The following is a 23,166-nucleotide window of genomic DNA, read 5'->3' as shown; positions in this document are numbered from 1 at the left end:
AGGGGTGTGGCCTACATCCTGCCAGCTTGGCAGCTAACCCCTGAAAACAGCTCAGGGCTGGGTGAGAGAGAGAAGATGGAATAATGGTACCCCATGCTTGCTGGGGCTGCAACCTGAGATGGGCTGGGGAGTGTGGAGGTTCCAGAAACCTCACGTTTGGTGAACACCTACTCTGTGCCAGGGCCTGTGCTGCAGGATTTGCAGAAATCATTTCCTGTAACCCTTACCATACCCCCGATAGAGTAGAGATCATCCCTTTCTAATGGTTGAGGAAGCTGAGTATAAGAAATGTTCATTCGTGCCACCAAGCGGCAAAGCTAGGATTCCATACCAGGGCTTCCTCACTCAGTAAACATTTTGTTATGAACACTCCATTTATTTCTGGGTAGAAAGCCATTCTCTTTTCCACAATCTCTTCCAGAAGATAGAAGCAGAGGGAATACTTCTTAACTCATTCTATGAGACCAGCATGGCCCTAATACCAAAACCAAATGAGGACATTACAAGAAACCACAGACCAGTAACTCTCATGAACATAGATGTCAAGATCCTCAACAAAATATTAGCAAATAAATCAAGCAACATATGAAAATAATTATACATCATAGCCAAGTGGGATATGTCCCAAGTAGGCAAGGCTGGTTCAACATCTGAAAATCAATTAATGTTATTCATCACATCAACAGGATAAAGAAAGCCATGCTCTTCCCTCTCGGGGGTTCACTGAAAGTTTCTTCTGCAGCAAATTTTCCTTCTCTTTCAATGCTCTTGTCCTCTCCTTCTTGTAAACTGGATGACGCATAGTTTGGTGTTTGACTATATCCTTTGCTTTTTTCTTTCATTGTGTCTGTACTTATGAAATAAGTGTTGCTGCAGCCAGATTGCAAACATCCTGGGAGAAGCAATGTTGCTGAGTGACTGAGTATGGACCTATGGTTAGATTGTTTGGGATTGAATCCTTCCCATGACTCCCAGATGTGGGAGTCATGGGAGGATTACTTAAGCCCAAGTTCTTCAGTTTCTTACTCTGTACAGTGGGGCTAATTATGCCTACTGTTCAGATTAAATGAATTATTATTTATAAAGCCCTTAAAGTGGCTACTGCACTTATGAGCATGTAATGTATGTAAATGGTTTAATGTATGTTAATGGTTTAGTGCTGGAAAGAGCAGGGGCTTTGGCGCCCTTCAGATCTGATGCCAAGACCAGCTGTCATTACTAGGGTGTGTGCTTAGGGAAGTTGTCTATCCTTCCTGAACCCAGGTTCATCACTGGTAAAGGGGGTGATTAGTACTAATTTGCAAGTCTGCTGTGATTACTCTATTTCTAGAACATTTTCATCACCTGAGACAGAAAATCTGTCAACCATTAAGCAATAAGATGAGATATCTTTCTTCTTATTTAGGCCTTTAACTTTTGTCACTAGTGTTTCATAGTTTTCAGTGTATGTGTCATTGTTGATTACATTTATTCCTAACATTTTATCCTTTTTGATGCTACCATAAATGAATGAAATCATTTTCCTAGTTTTCTTTTTGCATTGTTCATTGCTGGTGTACAGGAACACAACAAACTTTTTTTTTTTTATACGGAGTCTCACTCTGTCGCCAGGCTGGAATATGGTGGAACGATCTCAGCTCACTGCAACCTCCACCTCCTGGGTTCAAGCAATCATCCTGCCTCAGCCTCCTGAGTAGCTGGGACTACAGGCTCATGCTGCCATGCCCGGCTAGTTTTTTTTTTTTTCTTTGTATTTTTGTAGAGACGAGGTTTCACCATGTTGCCCATGCTGGTCTCGAACTCCTGAGCTCAGGCAATCTGCCTGCCTTGGCCTCCCAAAGTGTTAGGATTACAGGCGTGAGCTACTGTGCCCAGCCCACAACAAACTTTTGAGTGCTGGTTTTGTATCTTATACTTTGTTGAATTTGTTTATTTGTTCTACCAGTTTTGGGGGTATTATTTGGGTTTTTCCACATATACGATCATGCCATCCATAGCTGGACATGGTGATATGTGCCTGTAGTCACAGCTACTTGGGAGGCTGAGTCAGAAGGATTGCTTAAGCCAGGAGTTCAAGGCTGCAGTAGGCTATCATTGTGCCACTGAACTCTAGCATGTGAAACAGAGTGAATCCCCATCCCTAAAAAAAAAAGATAATGCCACCTGCAAATAGAGATAATTTTACCTCTTCCTTTTCAAGTTGAATGCCTTTTATTTCTTTTTCTTGCCTAGTTGCTGTGGCTAGAACTTCCAGTAGCATGTTGAGTAGATACGGCAAAGAAGCATCCTTGTTTTATTCTCGGAAAAACTTTCAGTCTTTCACCATTGAGGATGACGTTAGCTGTGAATTTTTCATAGATGGCCTTTATTATCTTGAGGAAGTTTTTTTATAGTCTTATTTTATTTTTTTATCATGAAAGGGTGCTGGGTTTTGTCAAATGCTTTTTCTGCATCAGTTGGATTCACTATGTATTTTCTTCTTCTCTTCATTCTGCTTATGTGGTATGTTACATTGATTGATTTTTGTATGTTGAACCACTCCTGCATTCCTGAGATAAACCTCACTTGGTCATGGTGTCTGTTACTTTTACTATGCTGCCCGAATTTGATTTGCATTTCTTTTCGTAAATATTTTTGCATCTATGTTTATAAAGGATATTAGTCTTTAGTTCTGTCTTTTCTTGAGTATTTAGAAAGATATATGACAAAGATTTCTCTAAAAACTTGGAGATTACAACATTGATAAAGCCGGGTTTCTGCAATGAGGGAAATTATCAAATTTCTAGAGCCTGGGAAAATACTGAACAACGATGGATGATCCATTTTATTTCCCGCCCTCACTGGCCACCATCTTTCTTATTTCACAAGACAAAGGCGGCTCAGTAGTTGCAGCTAATATTTGCTTTAACTTTTAGGGTACATGTGCACAATGTGCAGGTTAGTTACATATGTATACATGTGCCATGCTGGTGTGCTGCACCCATTAACTCGTCATTTAGCATTAGGTATATCTCCTAATGCTATCCCTACCCCCTCCCCCCACCCCACAACAGTCCTCAGAGTGTGATGTTCCCCTTCCTGTGTCCATGTGTTCTCATTGTTCAATTCCCATCTATGAGTGAGAACATGAGGTGTTTGGTTTTTTGTCCTTGCGATAGTTTACTGAGAATGATGATTTCCAGTTTCATCCATGTCCCTACAAAGGACGTGAACTCATCATTTTTTATGGCTGCATAGTATTCCATGGTGTATATGTGCCACATTTTCTTAATTCAGTCTATCATTGTTGGACATTTGGCTTGGTTCCAAGTCTTTGGTATTGTGAATAGTGCCAGTTGCAGCTAATATTTGGATTTGTTGTATCCATTGAGTTCAGGGAAAGAGTGTGGGTTTAGTGCCCAGAAGAGGCCTAGGATTCAGCCCCAGTCCCTTCTTTCACCAACTGAGTGACATGGGGAGAGACACATACCTTCTCTCCACCTCAGTGTCCTCCTTTACCTAGTGGAAATGATGATGCCTGCCTTGAAGAGTCACATGAGCTCATGCAATAATCAGATACTGCTTGGCATATGGTAGATAATAAGTGATAATCAGTTACTTTCATAGTTCCTTGACGATGTCTATGTTCTTCTGACGAATGACTCCTGGCTACCCCAATGTAATATGATACTATAACAGCATCAGATGCTGGCCGTTCATCATTCATTCATCAATCTAATGCTTATTTAGGTGACCACTGCATGCTAGGAGCTGTTCTAGGTGCCAGGCAACAGAATGGACAAGTCCGACAAGTCCTTGTCTTCATACAGCTGTGAAGCATGAGAGGGCTGGGCGATCAGCTCTGACTTGCTAAGATTCTGTGCCTCTCCCCTGGACCATCTGACTCCTGACCTTGGAACTCTGACTGCCCTTATGTGTTCCATTTTTGGACAGTGCTTTTCTTCCTGTTCCTGTAGCTGCCTCCTGCTGCTCTCTGAGTATTGTCATTCAGACTATTATACCCTGTGCTCTCACAAGTGGCCTTTAGAGCCCTGGTAAGACCTGAGTGTACTTTGCCCTGAAGGTGGTGGGAACCAGATTATACCTCTCCTGAGAGCAACCTGCATGCCTGTCGTGCATGGGGAAGTTCCCTAAGTACCACACTCTGGCCCACTCTGGGGCCTGGCAGATGCTATTCCTTCTGCCTGAAATTATCACCTATTTTTTGTCTGGCTGAGTCCTGCTCAGCCTTCCAAACTCACCTTGGAAGGAAGCTGGGACGCCTGACCTTCCCCTGAAATAGTCAGGTGATGGACATCCCCGCCTCTGTGCCTTCCCCCACAACCCCCTGGGCTTCCTTCTACCAGCACTCACTTGATCGTCCCTCCCCCTGGTGTGTGTCTTACCTGTGTCACAGGGTCATTGAGAACCTGTGCAGGGTAGGCTCAGTGTCATTTATCTACCTATCCTCAGCACCTGGCACAGGAGGGCAACTCGTGAATATTTCCTAAATGAAGAAATCAATAGTGAAATGTATATTGTTTTCCCTGTCCAGGACCTTGGCTTTAACAATGAAAAATACGTTTAGAAATGTACAACCACATGAAAATAAAATATACAGAAGGGAAAATACACTTAGCTAATAAGCCTCATGGAACAAAGAAATGCATGGGAAACAAGCAACAATGCCTCTTCTGTTGAGTTAACCAAGATTGAAGGAGTGATAATACTCAATGCTAACAAGTAGGTGGTGAGAGGAGCATCCACACACTCCCACACTGCTGGAGGCGGTGGACATTGGTACAACCTTTTCAGAAAGCAATTTGGCAATACGAGTCAGGATTCTTGCAAAACTCTTATGACCCCCTAAGTGTTTTTCTACAAATCTACCCTCAGAAAATAATTACACATGGGTAAGACTTAGGTGCAAAGATGTCCTCTGTAGCATATTAAATAAATAAAATGACCTACTAAATGTCCCAAAGTAGAAATTGCAACTAAAACAATGGTGCCAGTGCCACAGGTATAGTTCTAGGTAGCCAATAATGGTGACATTTTTAAGGAATTTTTAATAGGCCAGACATTGCTCAAGATATAATGTTAAGAGAGACTGGCCGGGCGTGGTGGCTCATGCCTGTAATCCCAGCCCTTTGGGAGGCCGAGGCGGGTGGATCATGAGGTCAGGACTTCAAGACCAGCCTGGCCAACATGGTGAAGCCCCATCTCTACTAAAAATACAAAAATTAGGTGTGGTGGCAGGCACCTGTAATCCCAGCTACTTGGGAGGCTGAGGCAGAGAATTGCTTGAACCCAGGAGGCAGAGGTTGCAGTGAGCTGAGATGGCACCACTGCACTCCAGCCTGGGCGACAGAGTAAGACTCCATCTAAAAAAAAAAAAAAAAAATGAGAGACCAGAGTCTGGGAAGGCTAGTGAGGGGCTGGGGGTGGGGAGAGGTAGGGACAGTTAACAGGTAAAAAAATCGAATGAATAATATCTACTATGTGACAGCATAATAGGGTGACTATAGTCAATAATAATTGTACATTTTAAAATAACTTAAAGAGTGTAGTTGGATTGCTTGTGACTCGAAGGATAAGTGCTTGAGGGGATGGATACCCCATTCCCCATGATGTGGCTATTTCACATTGCATGACTCTGTCAAAACATCTCATGTACCCCATAAATACATACACCCACTATGTACTCACAACAATTTTAAAAAGTAAAAAAATATATGTATATAAAAAAGAGAGAAAACATCCCCAGCATGGAAAGGGGATGGAGAACAGCCTGCGACCTGAGGTCAAATCCCAGCATGACCACTCACAGCTGAGACTTTAATCCCTTCATGGTGTACTTTTTTCATGAGATAGTGGTTCCTAGCTCATAGCATGAACGTGAGGATCCAATAAGACAATATGTGGACAAAAACTGCTTAGCCCATTTCTTGAATACTCTTTTCTATTAGTAAGAGGCACTTAAGTAATCTTTTACTGTTGACAAAATCAAAAAAGGAGATCAAGTTTGGGAGCTAGTAAGTCCTAGGCAGAATAGAGACGGGAGAGGTGCTTGGATGATCCTATGCTCAGAAACTGCCAATAGTCTCGATTCTCTGAGTTCAGTATTTCCCTGTGGTAGCCGAGCCATCAGCCTCCCCTTCTTTCTTTCCATTTTTTTTCTCTCTCTTCCTCCTTCCCCTCTGCTCTTCCTTTCTCTCTTCCTTCCCCTCAAATATGAACATCAACTGAGCACCAATTCTGTGGTGGGCTTTGTGCCGGCCACCAGTACTACAGAAACCAATAAGACACAGTCACTGCTTTCAAAGACCCTCCTCACTAGGCCACAGGGGAGAGAGGCCCTGGGCAGATGATCGCAGCCTGGCTGTGCCTGGGACCCCTGCCAGATCCCATGGGAACAAATACATGTTTAACCCTCAAGTGAGAAATATGACTGGATTCATTCATCCACTCATTCATCAGGGATGTGGCAAAGGATCAGAGGGGAGAAGGTGATATGGGGAATAATTTCTCCAGATGTAAGCATCCAGATATCAGCCCCAAAGCCTGCAGAGGGTACCAGGAGGTGGGGGAAAAGAGTTGGGAGTCTGTGGGCAAAATTTGGAGGATAGATATAACCTAATGGGTTGTTGGAAAACAAAGGTTCCATACAGAATTTTTGAGGCATTTGATATAAGCCCAGCACAGGGCCATAAATCTGTTTGATGAACTGCATCTACAAAGGCTGTGCTAAAAGCTGTGTGAGGCTGGGCGCAGTGGCTCATGCCTGTAATACTACTACTTTGGGAGGCAGAGGCAGGCGGATCAACTGAGGTCGGGAGTTCGAAACCAGCCTCACCAACATGGAGTAACCCCATCTCTATTAAAAAACCAAAACTAGCCGGGTGTGGTGGCGCATGCCTGTAATCCCAGCTACTCAGGAGGCTGAGGCAGGAGAATTGCTTGAACCCAGGAGGTGGAGGTTGCGGTGAGCCTTCAGTCTGGGCAACAAGAGTGAAACTCCATCAAAAAAAACAAAAAACAAAAACAAAAAAAACTGTGTGATACGTTGGCATTTGGTGAATATAGTAGGTAGGAGGGATTTGAGGCAGGGGCGTATCTCTAGACTTAACCCTCCAGGGACTAAGGGGTTGCAGGTGCAGCACAGACACCTAGACTTGATGTAGGATGGGGGTCTGGCTTTCCTTGGAGTAATGCGCCTGCTGGTTATGGGGTGTCCAATGCCTGCTCCACCACTTCCAGGAGTGTGACCTTGGGCAAGTTATGTGACCTGGCTGAGATCAGGTATAACATGCAGAATTGGAATGACAACAGCCACTCCATAGGGAGTTGGAAGAACTGATTGACCATCTGGAGGTCAAGTGGAGTGGGGGCGTTCCAGGATGGAGAAGCAGTCTGGATAGCGTGCAGGGTGAGAGCATGTTTGTGTCCTTGGAGCCACAAATAATTCCTAGGACTGGAGGGTGACCCTGCAGTAGGCACAGTGGGCAGGCAGGGCTCCCGCAGCAGATGAAGCCTGGTGGCTCATGATTTCAAATGTGCATTCAGCTCGCTTCCCCTGTGTGTGTGTGCGTGTGTGTGGTGCACACACATATGCACATGGGTGTATTTCAGGGGGATAATCCCGGAAATTGATTTGCCTGTGCTTGTCATCAGGCACAGCCCTGTTGCTATTTTCTTCACGGTTAATCCAGGTTTTTGGAGCTTCTCTTCTGATTCCTTTTAACATTTTAGATTGTCATTGATGAAGAGTGGAAATGTCAACATAATTCAGAGAAAGATCAGAAACAGAAACATACACACAGACACCCATGAGCTCACTCCCCTGCCACATGTTTTTTATGTTTGGCTAACCCCTCCTAGCCCTGGTCCAGGGTGCTAGTGGTGGCACGTGACTCCAAGCTGCAGTGGACATGCCAGTTCATAGGATGTCATTTCATGGTTCTCTGCAGTCTTCCCTCTGGTCATTGTAAACACCTGCATCAGATTGGTACTTTAGAAAGGGTAAATGAGTTTGCTCCCAATGTACTCCCTTGCCACCATCTTAATATTTTTCTGTTTATTAGACTCTTTTAAAAAGTATTCACCAATTATTTGAAGCAGAATAACCCTTATGAGGATTGTTTGCCCAACTGCCTTTGAGATAACTTCGCTACCATTGCAAACATTGAGGTTCAGGAATCCCTTGAAGAATTCTTCGTTAGTTCTTTCCTTCATAGGTACTTACTGACTGTGTGTAAATGCCCTAATCTTCCATGCCCAGTGAAGTTGGCCTGGCCTCAGCCTCCAGGGATCAAGCAGTCCACAGGGCTGACAATGAAGCAAATGAAGAATGAGAGTCCCAGCCCCCTGCTGAGGAGCTCAGGTTTCACTTGCAGGTAGCTTGAGCAGTGACCCCCTCAACCCATAGGGAAGTGAGTGGTCTGGGAAAAATTTTCCGGAAGGGGAGCATCTGAGCTCAGCATTGCCAGAGGCTCCCAGGGTGGGTGTGGGGATTTTAGGTAGAAGGAAGCCCTTCCAGGGGGGCAAAGGGAGCTGTGGTGCACCTGGAACCTGTGGGAAATGGCTAGAAAGTTCATGGCTACCAAGTGCAGCATGGTGGGGGAGTGAGGCAAGGTGAGAGGCCAGGCTGGACAGGGGTGGGTAGATCATGGCAGGCCTTCATGCCATATTCAGATGAGGACGGTGATACTGAACGATTTTAGGTGGTGTATTAGTCCATTTTCATGCTGCTAGAAAGAACTGCCCAAGACGGTAATTTATAAAGGAAAGAGGTTTCATTGACTCATTGTTCCGCATGGCTGGGGAGGCCCCAGGAAACTTACAGTTATGGAGGAAGGGGAAGCAGGTGCTTCTTACATGGTGGCAGGAGAGCGAATATGTGAGAGAGCAGGAGGAACTACCATTATAAAACCAGCAGATCTCCTGAGAACTCACTCAATATCACAAGAACAGCATGGGGGAAACTGCCCCCATGATCCAATCACCTCCTACCAGGTCCCTCCCTCGACACGTGGGGATTTCAGAGAGGGAGATTTGGGTGGTGACACAGAGCCAAGCCATACCAGGCGGGATGTGGTGTGGAGTCCTCAGGAACAAGGCCCTCTCCTACTCCCTTCTGCAAGCCCATCTGCTAATTGGATGGCTGGGGGGATCCAGGCGTAAATCCATGAAGGGGAGGTCACACTTGGCTCTGCTCTGGAAGGTCACACATTGGCTGCCTGGAGTTGAATCTGGGAGGGAAGATGGGTTGGAAGGCTGGGTGTGGGGAATCCCCCTGGGCAGGGCCCAGAGTTTGCCTCTCACAGACTTTCAGCTTGAGAGCCTTCTCTAAGGGTGTCTTTCTCCACACAGGCCATGCTGCTGTAGACCCTAACAGCGTCTCTTCCTGGCCAAGAGAAGCCTGTCCCTGAGAACAGGAGAGCCATGGCCGGCCTCCGAGGGAACGCTATGGCTGGCCTCCTCTGGATGCTGCTGCTGTGGAGTGGGGGCGGCAGCTGCCAGGCTCAGCGGGCAGGTGGGGCCACCGTGGGCTGTGCCATGCTGTGCTGGGGACAGAGCAGACAGCATGTGTCCGTGAGCATGGGCTGTGGTGTGTGCATGCAAGTGAGTTCACAACTGACTGTGTGAGAGAGAGGGAGAGTCCGGAATCCAAGTGTGAGTCAGCTGCCTTCCAACCCAGGGACAAAAAATCACCAGCTCCTCAGCAAGGGCCTGTATATGTCTGACAGTATGTGTATGAGTGTGTGAGGAAGTGTGAAAGTGTGAGGGAGAGTGTGTGAGGGAGTGTGAAGGAATGTGGGGGAGTGTGAGTGTGTGGGAGTTTGAAGTGTGTGAGGGAGTGAGAGGGAATGTGTGTGAGTTTGAGGAAGAGTGGGGGAGTGTGAGGGAGTGTGTGTTTGACAAAGTGCGTGGGAGTGTATGGGAGTGTGTTTGAGGGAGTGTGTGAGGGAGTGTGAGAGTGTGTGTGAGTTTGAGGAAGAGTGTGTGGGAGTGTGAGGGAGTGTGTGAGTTTGACAAAGTGTGGGAGTGTGTGGGAGTGTGAGTTTGAGGGAGCATGTGGGGGAATGTGAGGAAGTGTAGGACTGTGTGACGAAGTGTGTGAGGAGTTCGAGGGAGTGTGTATGAGTGTGAGGTGTAGGGGAGTGTGAGGGAGTTTGAGGAAGTGTGTGAGGGAGTGTGAGAGAATATGTGTGAGTTTGAGGTAATGTGTGAGGGAGTGTGAGAGTGTGAGTTTGAGGGAGTGTGTGGGGAAGTGTGTGTGCGTTTGAGGGAGTGTGAATATGTGTGGCAATGTCAGTATGCATGTGAGTGTGAATGTGAGGGGATGAGTGTGTGTTCCTGCGAGAGGAGGAGAGAGCGTGACAGAGAGAGGGAATGAGTTGCTTTAACACGTCTTGGTCAGTCACATCCTGGGTTGTGAGCCTGTCTCTACCAAGTGTGTGCAGGTTTGGAGCTCGGGGAGGAGGCAGGGGTGAGGACCTGGCTGTGTTGTCCTGTGAAGGTTTTGGGACACATTCCAGGGGAAATGGACACACTGGAGCCCACTTAGCAAAGGCATCCAGGACAGTGAGAAAAGCGTGTTTATGTAGTAGACCCGGTAGTTGGGAAAGTTGACTGGAGATGAGAAGGCCCGGGGCAGGAGGGGAGAGACATGGCAACGTGGTTTTGCTAACCTGTATGAGGGCCCCTGCCCTGGGGGAAGGCGCTGGTCAGTGCTTAGATATGAAGGAGGGGTCAGGGTCCACAACCCCGGCATAGAGCCTGCACACTGGGGTCCCCGATACACAGACAGGTGGGATGTTCATATACTGCCCACTGGGCAGCCGGGGAGACCACCTGTCACTGGATCCAGGAAGCAAAACGCTGAGCCCATCTTATAGGAAGTGATATATATATGTTTTTCTTTTTAGAGACGGAGTCTGGCTCTGTCGCCCAGGCTGGAGTGCAGCGGCGTGATCTCGGCTCACTGCAAGCTCCGCCTCCCGGGTTCACGCCATTCTCCTGCCTCAGCCTCCTGCATAGCTGGGACTACAGGCGCCTGCCACCACGCCTGGCTAATTTTTTGTATTTTTAGTAGAGACGGGGTTTCACCGTGTTAGCCAAGATGGTCTCGATCGCCTGACCTCGTCATCTGCCCGCCTCGGCCTCCCAAAGTGCTGGGATTACAGGCATGAGCCACCACACCCACCCAGAAAGTGACATTCTAAGGCTTTTCTCCCTGGACTTAAAAAAGAAAGGTTGACATTATTTCTTTATTGAATTTACAGAGTTGTCTCTTGCTTTTTTTTTTTTTTTTTTTTTTTTTTTCCTGAGCCTCTCAAAGCCTGGCTAGCTGGAAAGACAGTAATAACTGTAAACATCCTGTTTTATACGCAGGGAACATGAGATTTCTGCGCCCATCCAGCCAACCCCAAATGCACAGCCAATGCACAGGATTATCACATTTAAAAGCAAAAAAGCCCTAGGGTGGTCTCCTCTGTGCCCTCATTTCATAGCAGAAAATGGTGGGCCCCAAAAAAGCACTCACCTGCCAGGAGTGGCATAGCCCCTGCCTTAGCAGAATCAAGGCCAGAAGCCAGGGCACCTGCCCGGGTTCAGATCTCTTCTCTCCACATCACACTCCAGCCTCACGGGCACACAATCCCGCCTGTTCCCTGGCCTCTGGGAGAAAATGTGTCCTGAGCTCAAAAGGGCCCCTTGGGGAGGCCTCCTGAACAAATGAAACTTCTGTAGCCTTCAAACAAATTTGTTCTAGGATTACAGCCTGCAGGCCGGGTTCTGCCTGGCCCTCAGCAGCAATTATCCTGAACAGCCTGGGACATTATTGTCCCAAAGACAAAAGAATGATCTTTTGTGTCAAGGAAAAAAACTGCCCAGGAATGATCTCCAAGTCTGCACATCTGGTCAAACACACTCCAGAGTTCTAATCCTGTTAGGGATCAGTCCTGCTAAGGCTGGGATGTAACTCAGTGCCTGACATGCAGATTGTCCCTTGGATTTTCAAAACCAGAGGGAAAGGTAGGTGTGGAACATTCAAGGGTGGCATTGGCTCAGGTCACATAGGGAAGCATTTGTGGGAGTATGTGTATAAATTCATATAACTTTATTGTTTTTCTGTTTTTTGAACTTTATTGCTTGCAAATATAAGAGCAAAAAAATACAAAAAATAAAATTCACTCATAGCTCTGCTTGCCAGAGGTAAGCAAGTGTTTCCCACTCAGTTTCTGTCATGCATACATACATACACAATCGCGCGTGCACACACACGCACAGGGTTTCTTTCCAGAAATTCTACGTTATACATATCATTTTATAAACAGCTTTTCACACCCAATGGTATATTGGAAAAGTGTATCCATGCTGGTAAATAAGGATTCCTCTTCAGCCATCACTGTCATGGCTGCCTAGCAATGAATACATCATGATTTTTCTTTAAGTAATTTATTTAATTCCACATAGGTGATTGTGTATTATCTCCAACATTTTTTTTGCCATGTTGCTGTGAATTTCTTTATACATGTTTTTCTTTTCCATTTATCTGATTGTTTTCTTGGGATAAATCACTAAGTTTGGAATTGGTGGATAAAAAGATACCCTCCTTTATGAGACTTCAAAGCCCCTGAGAAAGGGTGTGACGAATCCATGGCCACTTGCTGAGCAGGCAGGTGCATTCTCCTCCAACTCTCGTGCACCCAGCCACTACCAGACCATTCTACCTTTCCAATCTGGTATTTCAACAAAGTGTTTTTTTGTTTTGTTTTGTTTTGTTTTGTTTTATAGCCAAATGTTTGTGCCTGGTGTTCCCAGAGGCCTGGTCCTCTGCTTCTGTTTGGATGGCCAAACCCCACCTTCTGGAAGAGTCAAACTAGGGCTTTTTCTTCCTCTTTTTCTTCTTCTTCTTCTTTTTTTTTTTTTTTGAGAGAGTGTCTCACTCTGTCACCCAGGCTGGAGGGCAGTGATGTGATATTGGCTCACTGCAACCTCCACCTCCCGGCTCAAAGGATTCTTGTGCCTCAGCCTCCTGAGTAGCTGGGATTACAGTCATAAGCCACCATGCCTAGCTAATTTTTGTATTTTTAATCCAGACGGGGTTTTGCCATATTGGCCAGACTGGTCTCAAACTCCTGTCCTCAAGTGATCTGCCCGCCTTGACCTCCCAAATTGCTAGAATTACAGGCGTGAGCCACTGCACCTGGCCTTAAGACCAGGGCTTCTTGATAGTTCCTTGTATATTTGTGTAGCATTCTAGAGATTGGAAAACACTTCCTCTTGTATTATCTGATTTTAAAGGGCTGAGTAGTTAAACATCTAACAGGAGAGCGCTGGCTAAATCAATTATGTTCATCCGTGCAGAGGACTCTGTGCAGCCATGGAAACCAGCATGATCAAACCAGAAATGGATTTCTAGCTTATAACTAAATGCAGGGAGAACAGCGTATGTATCAGTGTGTCTGGTACAGTCCCATTCCTATCAATAATTATATGGAAATAAAAAATAATTGAGTACATATACCATGCTTTAACAGTGGTTATCTCTGTGTGGGAATATGGGCATTTAAAACATCTAAACACCTGTTTTGTTTTGTTTTGTTTTGTTTTGTTTTGTTTTGTGACAGAGTCTCGCTCTGTCGCCCAGGCTGGAGTGCAGTGGTGCAATCTCGGCTCACCACAAGCTCCGCCTCCCGGGTTCACGCCATTCTCCTGCCTCAGCCTCCTGAGTAGCTGGGACTATAGGCGCCCGCCACCTCTGCTGGCTAATTTTTTGTATTTTTTAGTAGAGATGGGGTTTCACTGCGTTAGCCAGGATGGTCTCGATCTGCTGACCTCGTGATCCACCCGCTTTGGCCTCCCAAAGTGCTGGGATTACAGGCGTGAACCACCGCGCCCAGCCTAAAACATCTAAACATCTTTTGATTGCATTTTCTGACTTCTTGGAAATGGGCATACATTATTTGGGGTAGGTTGAAAAATAATGAAAAATGGAGTCACCTTTTAAACAAAATAAAAGTGAAGAGATTGAGGCATAGTGCTGTGCGGTGGGTGTTGGTCATTTTAATGTGATGCTACCTACTGTCAGTTGAGCCTCACAGTAGTCTTGGGGAAAACTCATCATTATTGCCATGTGAAGGTGTGGAAACTGAGGCTCAGGCCTTTCAGGCAGCCCAGGGCCCTTGGGTCATGAGAGACAGGGCAGGTAGGTATTTGAGCAGGTGTGTGTGACCCCAGGGACCTTTATACCCCAGGACAGTGTCCTTTCCATGCCCATTTGCCCTACGCCACCCCTTCTCTCACCCCTGCAGGTTGCAAAAGTGTCCACTACGATCTGGTCTTCCTCCTGGACACCTCCTCCAGCGTGGGCAAGGAGGACTTTGAGAAGGTCCGGCAGTGGGTGGCCAACCTGGTGGACACCTTTGAGGTGGGCCCCGACCGCACCCGTGTGGGGGTCGTGCGCTACAGCGACCGGCCCACCACGGCCTTCGAGTTGGGACTCTTTGGCTCGCAGGAAGAGGTCAAGGCGGCTGCCCGGCGTCTCGCCTACCACGGGGGCAACACCAACACAGGAGACGCGCTCCGCTACATCACGGCCCGCAGCTTCTCCCCACGCGCCGGCGGCCGCCCCAGGGACCGCGCCTACAAGCAGGTGGCCATCCTGCTCACCGACGGCCGCAGCCAGGACCTGGTGCTGGACGCCGCGGCGGCAGCCCACCGCGCTGGCATCCGCATCTTTGCCGTGGGCGTGGGCGAGGCACTCAAGGAGGAGCTGGAGGAGATCGCCTCAGAGCCCAAGTCCGCCCACGTCTTCCACGTGTCCGACTTCAATGCCATCGACAAGATCCGGGGCAAGCTGCGGCGCCGTCTTTGTGAAAGTGAGTGCGCCCGGGCCCCACGCGGCCCCTGCCAAGAGTGACGCCCCCTGCTGAGCCCACGGGAGGGGTCCTCGGGCAGATAGGGATCCTGCGGCCGGCTCCAGGAAGGCGGGGGAAGTAGCGGGTGCAGAGGCTGAGGGGACCCACATTCTTGGGTTTGACCACACAGGGAACCTAGTAGCATGGGCACCCCCTGGACATTCCTGTTGTCAGAAGGATATCTTCTCCCATCCAGAGGCAGAGGTCGCGGGCAGAGGCAAGAAGGGGTTTGGGATGAAAGAGGGATGGGTTCTAACCACCCTGTCACCTGGGAGATACTTGGTGTCTCATCTTTACCTCTGATATGGGAACATCCTCTACTTACTGCCCAGAGCTGTGAAAGCTAGAAACTGTGCATGCAAAGTCTGGCCTGAAGCATTGGGTATAGCAGGGTCTCCGAAGGGGCAGTGATGAGGGATCAAGCAAGAAACATTCAGGCTCCCTCAGCGTTTCCCAGCAGCCCAGAGTCAGTCATTTAGACACAGTCAGGAGCTACTTATCCCAGAGGCCAAGTGCTGTTGACCCGGTGCCCTCTGAGATAACCCAAGGCCTCTAGCTTATTTGTCTGGAATCTGTTGATTGTGGCTGGGGGTGGGGGAGGGGAGGCAGAGGGCTGATGGCCCCCAGGGCTCTGACCTGGAAGCCTGACCTCCAGGATTTAGTAGGGGTCATTCTGAGGACAGCGCCCTCCCCAGGACAGGAAGGATGAAGTGGGTTTCTCATGTTCCAGACTGTCTCCAGCTTCTGCCTCTGCCTATTGCATTGGGGTGACATTTGTCCTTCTCCGGTCACAGTGGGTGCTGAGTAACCTTCTCCTCCAGGCCCGGCAGGGGTTGGGCTTTGAAGCTGGTCAGGCTGAGTGTGGAGCCTCAGCCTCTTTCTTGCTGATTACTGCAGGGGACTGAACAACCCCTGGCTGGGAAGCCATAGGTTACACCTTGGCCAGGGGCAGGGAAAGCCTTGGGGGCTGGGGCAGCATGGAAGGTGCTCGCCATGAGAGCAGCTGGGTGTGACTCAGAAGGGGAGGCAGGGGCCTGATCCTGGGGATGTGCCTGGCTTGCAGCCCAGTGAGAAAACAGCTAAACCGTTTCTGAAACTGGGGTGGCTCTAGGCTGCTTTACCACGGTATGACCCTTTTCTCTGTGTTGGCTCTTTTAATCTCCACTTATTTATTCAACAGATACTTATCAGGGCTCTACTTTTTTGTATGGCCTCGTGCTGATTTCTGGGGCTACAGAAAAAGACAAGACACGGCAACCATTCTCAGTGTGCTCATAGTCTAGAAGGCAGGAAAGCCACATAAAAGGGAATGTGATACCGGGCGGGTAAACTTTAGCAGCGTCTCATGTGCCAGGTCCATGTGTGGTCGTGGTATGTGTGGGGATACTGAGAATGAGGGAGGGCTCCCTGGAGGAGGTGGTGCTTAGGTTGTTTAGAGGATGGGCATGAACTGCATGGGATTGAGAAGGATGCGATGGAGTGGGATTAAAGGATGCCATGACATGGTCAATGAACCATGATGGGCCCGTGCCGCTGGGGAAAGGGAGGAGGTTAGGGCTGCTGGGCATTGCCAGATTGTCAGGGTCCCCATAAAGGGGGGCCTTGTGTGCTAAGGTGAGGACATGCTAGAGGGTTTATGCGGGGGTATGACATGGTCAGATCTCTGTGGGGAATGGAATGCTGCCGAACAGCAGGACGAAGGGAGGTCCTTCACAAGACTGCTGGAGAAATTCAGATAATTGTGAGAGATCCAGCACTGATGACTTGGCCTGTGTTACAGAGGTGGAAATCGATGCCCAGAAGGCTAAGTGAAGGTAATCTACCCTAGAGCATGCAAGGCATTGGCTGTGGACTTCCCATACGTGACTTCACTGACCCATATCACAACCTTATAGGATAAGGATTCTCTCTTTTTTATAGATAAGCGCACACAGAATGCTGAGATCATGGAAGGCACAGCTTCAAGGCATGTTGGGCCCTCAGTTGTAGGCCTGAGAGGGGATGGGTCAGGTGGGGAAAGAGGAGTGATAGGAGACATCCCAGGCAGGACTGGAGCTATGGGATTGATCCAGGTGCACACTGGATCAATCAGAAATCTGCACAGATAAGATCTAGGCACAGGGTCACAGCCCCAGCTAAGAAGTAGAAATTCAATGTGGTAGCTCAGGAACAATGAATTCTACCTGTCATTCCAGAATCCAGAACCCCTTGATGCAGAGTGCTGGGAAACAACATTACTTCCAGATCCTTCCCACTGTTTTTTTTGTTTGTTTGTTTTTGCCATCCTGACAGTCTTGGTTCAGAGTGGTTCTGGATCTCAGCAGGAGCTTCATGCCCAGGGATGGCTCTGAGAATGGCAAAGACAACCCCAGAGAGGTCAAGTCCCTGGGATGTGCCACACAGTTAATAGACACCAGGGCTGGGAACAGAACCCAGGCCTTCAGACTCCAGGCCTCTCCCCCATGCCTCCAGAACATGGGCTTCACCATGACTGGTCTTGGTAAAGCAAATGTATTAATATTATCACTTTCAATGGAAAGGCCAGAGGTCAGGCAGCTTCAAACGATGAAACCTGGACCCATTCATTCCACTCTCCATTTCCAGGTTCCTCTGTCTTGGTGTTAACTCTGTTCTTGGCTTGCCTTATGTGTCAGAATTATACTGGTAAATGGGTTTCCGTGAAGAGACTCTGATGAAGGTTTTATTTAGAGGAGGGTGAGATCAACAAGGGATACTGAGGTACGCAGGAACTAGTGATGGGAGAAGCCAGCTGAGAAGGGATGGAGTATGTCACTAGAGTCCATGAGGGCTGAGATTGGGTGGCCCTGTAGGACCCTTAGTCATGAAGGCATACAGTTCTCTTGCCAGACCACAACACACAGGCAAAGAGGAGCAAGAAAGAAGCCCCTGCCCCGTATCTCCTCTTGCATGGCTGTTCTTCCACTAGCCTGACCCTGTCTGAAACCAGCCAAGCAAGGCCAAGTGATGCAGTCACAGTGGCTGGCCTCCTGGGCTGGGAGCAGGGCAGAGGCAGAGAATGGACATGGGAGGGCAAGTTGGGGACACCACGGCAAGACACCTCTCAGTGGATCTCAGAGCCATGTCTGCCTGCAAACCCGGGAGGAGAAGAGATTATTACCCAGCAGGCCTGGCACTCGGTCTCACTGGACTACGGTAGGTCATGTGACCATCCCTACACCAATCACTAGTCTAGGAGTGGAAATAGGTTGAATATTTTGGGCCTGTCACAAGACCTTGTCTAACATTTGGGAGTAGAGTTAGTTCCCAGCCCAGCTCCCTCAAGGAAAGGGATCTGATACAAGAAGGAAAACCAGGGAGCTGTTACCAAGAGAAAGGGAAACCCTACACAGGCCAGCCCAGAACACACGTCCGCCCTGATCACGTCAAGAAAAGCTCATGGATTCTGTGAAGACAGGGTTTCTCCAAAATCCTAAAATAGATGTAAGATTTAAGTGAATGCTCAGTCATCTAAAGGGAATCAGTTTTTGTAAATACAGCTGTGAGATGAAGAGGGCCTGGTCTATTCTGGCTACAAATGAAATGAAATCCCCTTACAATTGCTTCAATTAGAAACAAAGCAAAACAAAATAAAAGAGCTAATAGTAACATATTGGAAAGCAGCTAGTGAGATTGAATCCGGGAGCATGGCAGAATTTGAACACCAGAAATCTCTTGGTACACAGAGGATGCCTGTGGGGGACTTCACAGCCTGAGGAGGAACTAGTCTCAATAGAGGCCACTTATTGATGACCTGGAAAATGGTAGACTAAAAATATCAGGGTTTTTTTTTGATGTAGTAGTCGTTGAGTTAGATCCAACTCACTCATTCATTCAATAACCATGCATTAAAACAGCCATTCAATTCAATGTCATTTATCCATTCCTTCATTAACAGTCATGCATTATAGTAAACATTCCCTTCATTCATTCATTCATTCATTCATTCATTCATTCAACAAGCACATTTAGTCATTCCTCTGTGCTGGACACAGGCCAGGTGCCCATGATGCAGTAGTGAATCTGGCATCCTCTTTGTCCTCGAGAGGGAAACTCTTGTCTACTTGGGGCAGCAGGAAAATGGCAGACAATTACACAACGGAGTGTGTAATTTTATATATGCATTTGTTTACCTGCCTAGTGTGTGTCTTCACACACAAGGATATAAGCTTCACAAGGGCAAAGTCTGTTCCTTGTGGTACCTCAGTGCCTAGAACGGAGCCTAGTATGTAGGATGAGCTCCTAAATATTGTTTAAAGGAAATAAGGGCAGTGGCCTGACAGTTAATTCTGTGCTTGCTGTTGTGACGTGCACATTAGAAGTTCATGAGCAATGATCTGTTTCACTCCCCACCCCACCCCCGCCAAAGAAAAGAATAAGAACATGAAGCAAATCTGAAATTATAGCCAACAATAATGGAAATATTTAATGCGTTCACATTTTGATGAACAGAGACAAATGGTTAGAATTTGAAGGCTGGTGCAGATTTAGAAAAGGCAGGCTGGCTGTTTTATGGTTGATGGCACAGAGGCACATAGGGGCTGAGTGGCCTGTCCAGGATTGCAGGGGACAGGTGTGGAAGTCTTTCTTTTGTCTGAACCTACTGCCTAAGAGTGAGTGCTTTCGACCATCCTTCTGCAATCTTACTGCATATCTAATTATCAAACCCTACCCAGTGTCTAGAACAGATGTGGCTCATACCTGGTGGCCAGTGGCTGTTTGTTGAATGAATGACTGAAACGAACTTGGAAAAAAAATCATTATCCCCATTTTACAAATGAAAAAGAGTATCAGCAGACTGAGGAGTGGAGTAACAACAGTAACAGCAGTAACGCATGGCCAGTGTTATTACAGACGCATTTCAGGCATCATATCTGACCTCCCTCCCCAGTGGCCTTCCCTAAGGTCTGCCGTGATGCTGGTGGCTATGTGTTTCCTTGGCTTTGGACACATTCAGGGAAGTGCCCCTGTGGCACGACATCAACTCCAGCTTCTCCATTGCCTGACAGAGGCTCCCAGGGGAAGCAATCTCAGCCTCAGCTTCCTGCAGTGTGTGGGGCGGAGGCCGAGGACAAGGCCAGCCCCGGAGCATCAGCTATAATTAAGAGTTTTCTCCACCCCAGGCTTTGTCGTGGCCACAAAACGAGCTTTATATAGCTTATCGGGTCACTGTAAGTGAGCCTGTGGAATGCCAGCTGGCCGCAGCCGAGAAGGCCTCCACCTACTTCTATTTTGAGGACACACTATGGTGGTCCTCTCTCTCCTGTCCCCACAGCCAGGGAGTCCCTTGCTGCATCCTGTCTTTTGCACTTGGACTTTTGGGCTGGGATGTTGATGATCTGGATTAGAGCAAAGAAGCAGCCTCTCCCGTGCTCCCGTGGTGTTTTCTCTCTCCGGATGTGTGGTCATCCCCTCCCCCTCTCCCACCCTGTTGTGGATATGTTCATAGTTAGCTCTATTCTCATTTAATGAGAGTTTTGACTCCTGGGCACTTCCACTTGCCAATACGACTGAGGGTGGGAGTAGAGGGAGGCTTCTTTTGTGTGAGGAGATTCGTTTTCCCATTTTATTGTTCACCTGTGGTTCTCGCTGGGAAAATGTCAGCATTTAAACTCCAGCTCTGCATTTTGATGAGTGTGTGATTCTGTGCAATTGACTTAGCCCCCTGCGTCTCAGTTACCTGTAATGTGGGGTCAGTTCCTCCTTGCAGACGGGTTTGTGGCCATGATCAGGGAGATTAGTCTGGTAGGTGTACTGATACTTATGGAGGGGCTCTCCTTTGCTTTCTGTTGTAGTTAGCAGGCAGAACACTTAACCTTTCAAATAAATTAATTATGAGGTTCACTTGAAAGTCGGTTTTGCACATTTTTTCTTTCTGTAGTGCAAAACACTTTTAGTAAATAATACAACTTATGTATATAGTTGGGAATGGACTACATAAACATTTACAGGTAATATCTCACAACAGCGGATGCTTTTACCCACTCTTTTCACATATTATTGACTTATTTTTTCAATGCATATTCATTGAGCTTCTGTTATCTTTCAGGTACTGTTCTGAAGCATGAGAGTTACAGGGGTATGTGACATACATGATCCCACTTTAAGGGTGACACTTTCCAGAAGGGAAAGGAGATGGGCAGTCCATCAAGTGATGGGCTAGGTCATTTCATGTGGTGATAAGTGCTTCAAAGCTGAGAAACCCGGTGAAGTGGGTCTCTTGGAGGAGAGAAAAGTTGCCTGGATCTTGGAATGGTGTGAAACAACTGTGCAAGCCAAGACTGATAGGCTGAGTTCCAGGCCCGGGGAACAGGGACCGCAAAGGGACTGAGTGGGAGTGGACTCCACATGATGGAGGAGCCCAGTGGCTGGGGTGGAGGTGGGGTGGCAGCCAACAGTGCTTAGCAGGAGAGCGGGACTGTTCCCATCTGTAGGAGGCAGGACTGGAGGCTCAGCCATGTGGCTTACCTTTCCCAGTTCACACGGCTCAGAGGGGCATCCGGGGGCAGTCCTGAATCTTCCCTCAGCGGGAAGAGGGCCTACCTCAGAGCCCCTGCAATTATCTTTCCCTTTGAAGACACAGCCACACATGTCCCAGGGGACGGCAGGGAGGCTGGCTGTTGGCAAGTCTGGGTGGCGTGTCTGGCCTGGGAAATTCTAGGCACTGTCTCCCTCTAAGCAAGAGTCTTGTACAGGAATCGAAGTGGGCATGGCCCTGCTGGTGGCATCACCCCTCGTGACCATGCCTTCCAGGCCACACTCCCACCTCTGTCCCCACATCCCTCTGCCTGGCCTGAGACTCCCTGGTAAACTCAGGGTGCACACACCCCACCTACACACACCCACACACACAAACACCGTGCGTACCAGGCACATCACACACCCTAGATAGAAGCACATGCACACAGACACCCCTCACAAACCACACCCTCACATACACACCCACTCACACACACATCCGCATATGCACACACCACACACACTCTCCACACTACACATACCACACACACCATGTATACTATATGCATACACACATACACAAACACTATGCACACCACACATACTACACACATGCCACATAGATATGCACCACACACCACATGCAAATACACGTTTTGCACACACCACATGAACACACTGTATACCACAGACACTCCATAGACATATCACACACATACATGAACACATGCACAAACACCATTTACAGTCTGCACACCACACGCACCACATACACACAGTCTATATCTAGGCACATGTGCACAAACACCACACACAGCACACTCCCCACATGCACACACTCCACATACACACCCATTCACCTGTACACACCACACACACTGCACACTACATATAGCACACACACCCCACAGAAACAGAAACCATGCATACCCCACACACTGCACATAGGCTATACACACCACACACACACCACATACACACTACACACCACACATATATAACACACACTCTATATACACACACCATACACCACATACAAGTGCACAATTCACACACACCACATATATAAACAGCACCCACCCAGACACCACAGACACACCCACCCACCTACATACATACAATGTACACAGCTCCACACACCATTGGCCATGTACGCAACCCTCCACACACACACACAGGCACACCATGCACATAAGACCCTCCACACAAACACAGACACATGCTCCACACGCACCACATGCACACACATCACATACACATGCATATTATATCCATGTGCCCACATAACATAATGCTCCACATATGGCCTCACGTGCCACCCTCCACATACACACACACCAGGCATATAACACCCCACACACATATATACACTACTCATACACACATGCAGCACATATACTACACACACTACACACACATCTGGGAACATGTATGTGACCACAAAGTGACCCACCCAGCTGTTCCCTCTGGGTGGACCCGAAGGCTGGGAGGGATGGGCAGCAGTGTGGGTTGTGGGTTTGGAGCCGCCACGTAGAGGTCTGTGGCCTGGCACTTGGGACCAAGTCAGCCCGGGCCCTGCCCTCCAGCTGCAGGTCACCAGGAGTTCCTCTTGGGAGGCTTATTAGGACTGAGGTCACCAAATAGAAATCGTAATTGAATTACTTAATTATGATTATGTGCTGTGAAATTTTATGTGAAAATTACTGAAAATGATGGAAAACTAAAACCTCTCATCATTTATTTTAAATGTGTGTACTTCAGAGAAGAAAAATAGTCTTCCAAC

At 47.8% G+C, this 23,166-nt stretch overlaps 1 protein-coding gene across 1 annotated transcript in view; it reads left to right on the top strand.

The window, feature by feature from the left end:
- COL22A1 (collagen type XXII alpha 1 chain) overlaps positions 1-23,166 on the top strand; it is a 326,388-nt gene that overhangs the window by 22,080 nt on the left and 281,142 nt on the right. Inside the window, exons 2-3 of the mRNA XM_008972890.2 lie at positions 9,352-9,514; positions 14,301-14,867. Coding sequence (XP_008971138.2) covers positions 9,424-9,514; positions 14,301-14,867 — 658 coding nt within the window. The 5' untranslated portion in view covers positions 9,352-9,423. The remainder of the gene's footprint in view (positions 1-9,351; positions 9,515-14,300; positions 14,868-23,166) is intronic.

The sequence above is a fragment of the Pan paniscus genome, chromosome 7, assembly GCF_029289425.2.
Source record: "Pan paniscus chromosome 7, NHGRI_mPanPan1-v2.0_pri, whole genome shotgun sequence".
In the NCBI taxonomy this organism is placed as follows: Eukaryota; Metazoa; Chordata; class Mammalia; order Primates; family Hominidae; genus Pan; species Pan paniscus.
This window is presented reverse-complemented; position numbering and strand designations above follow the sequence as displayed.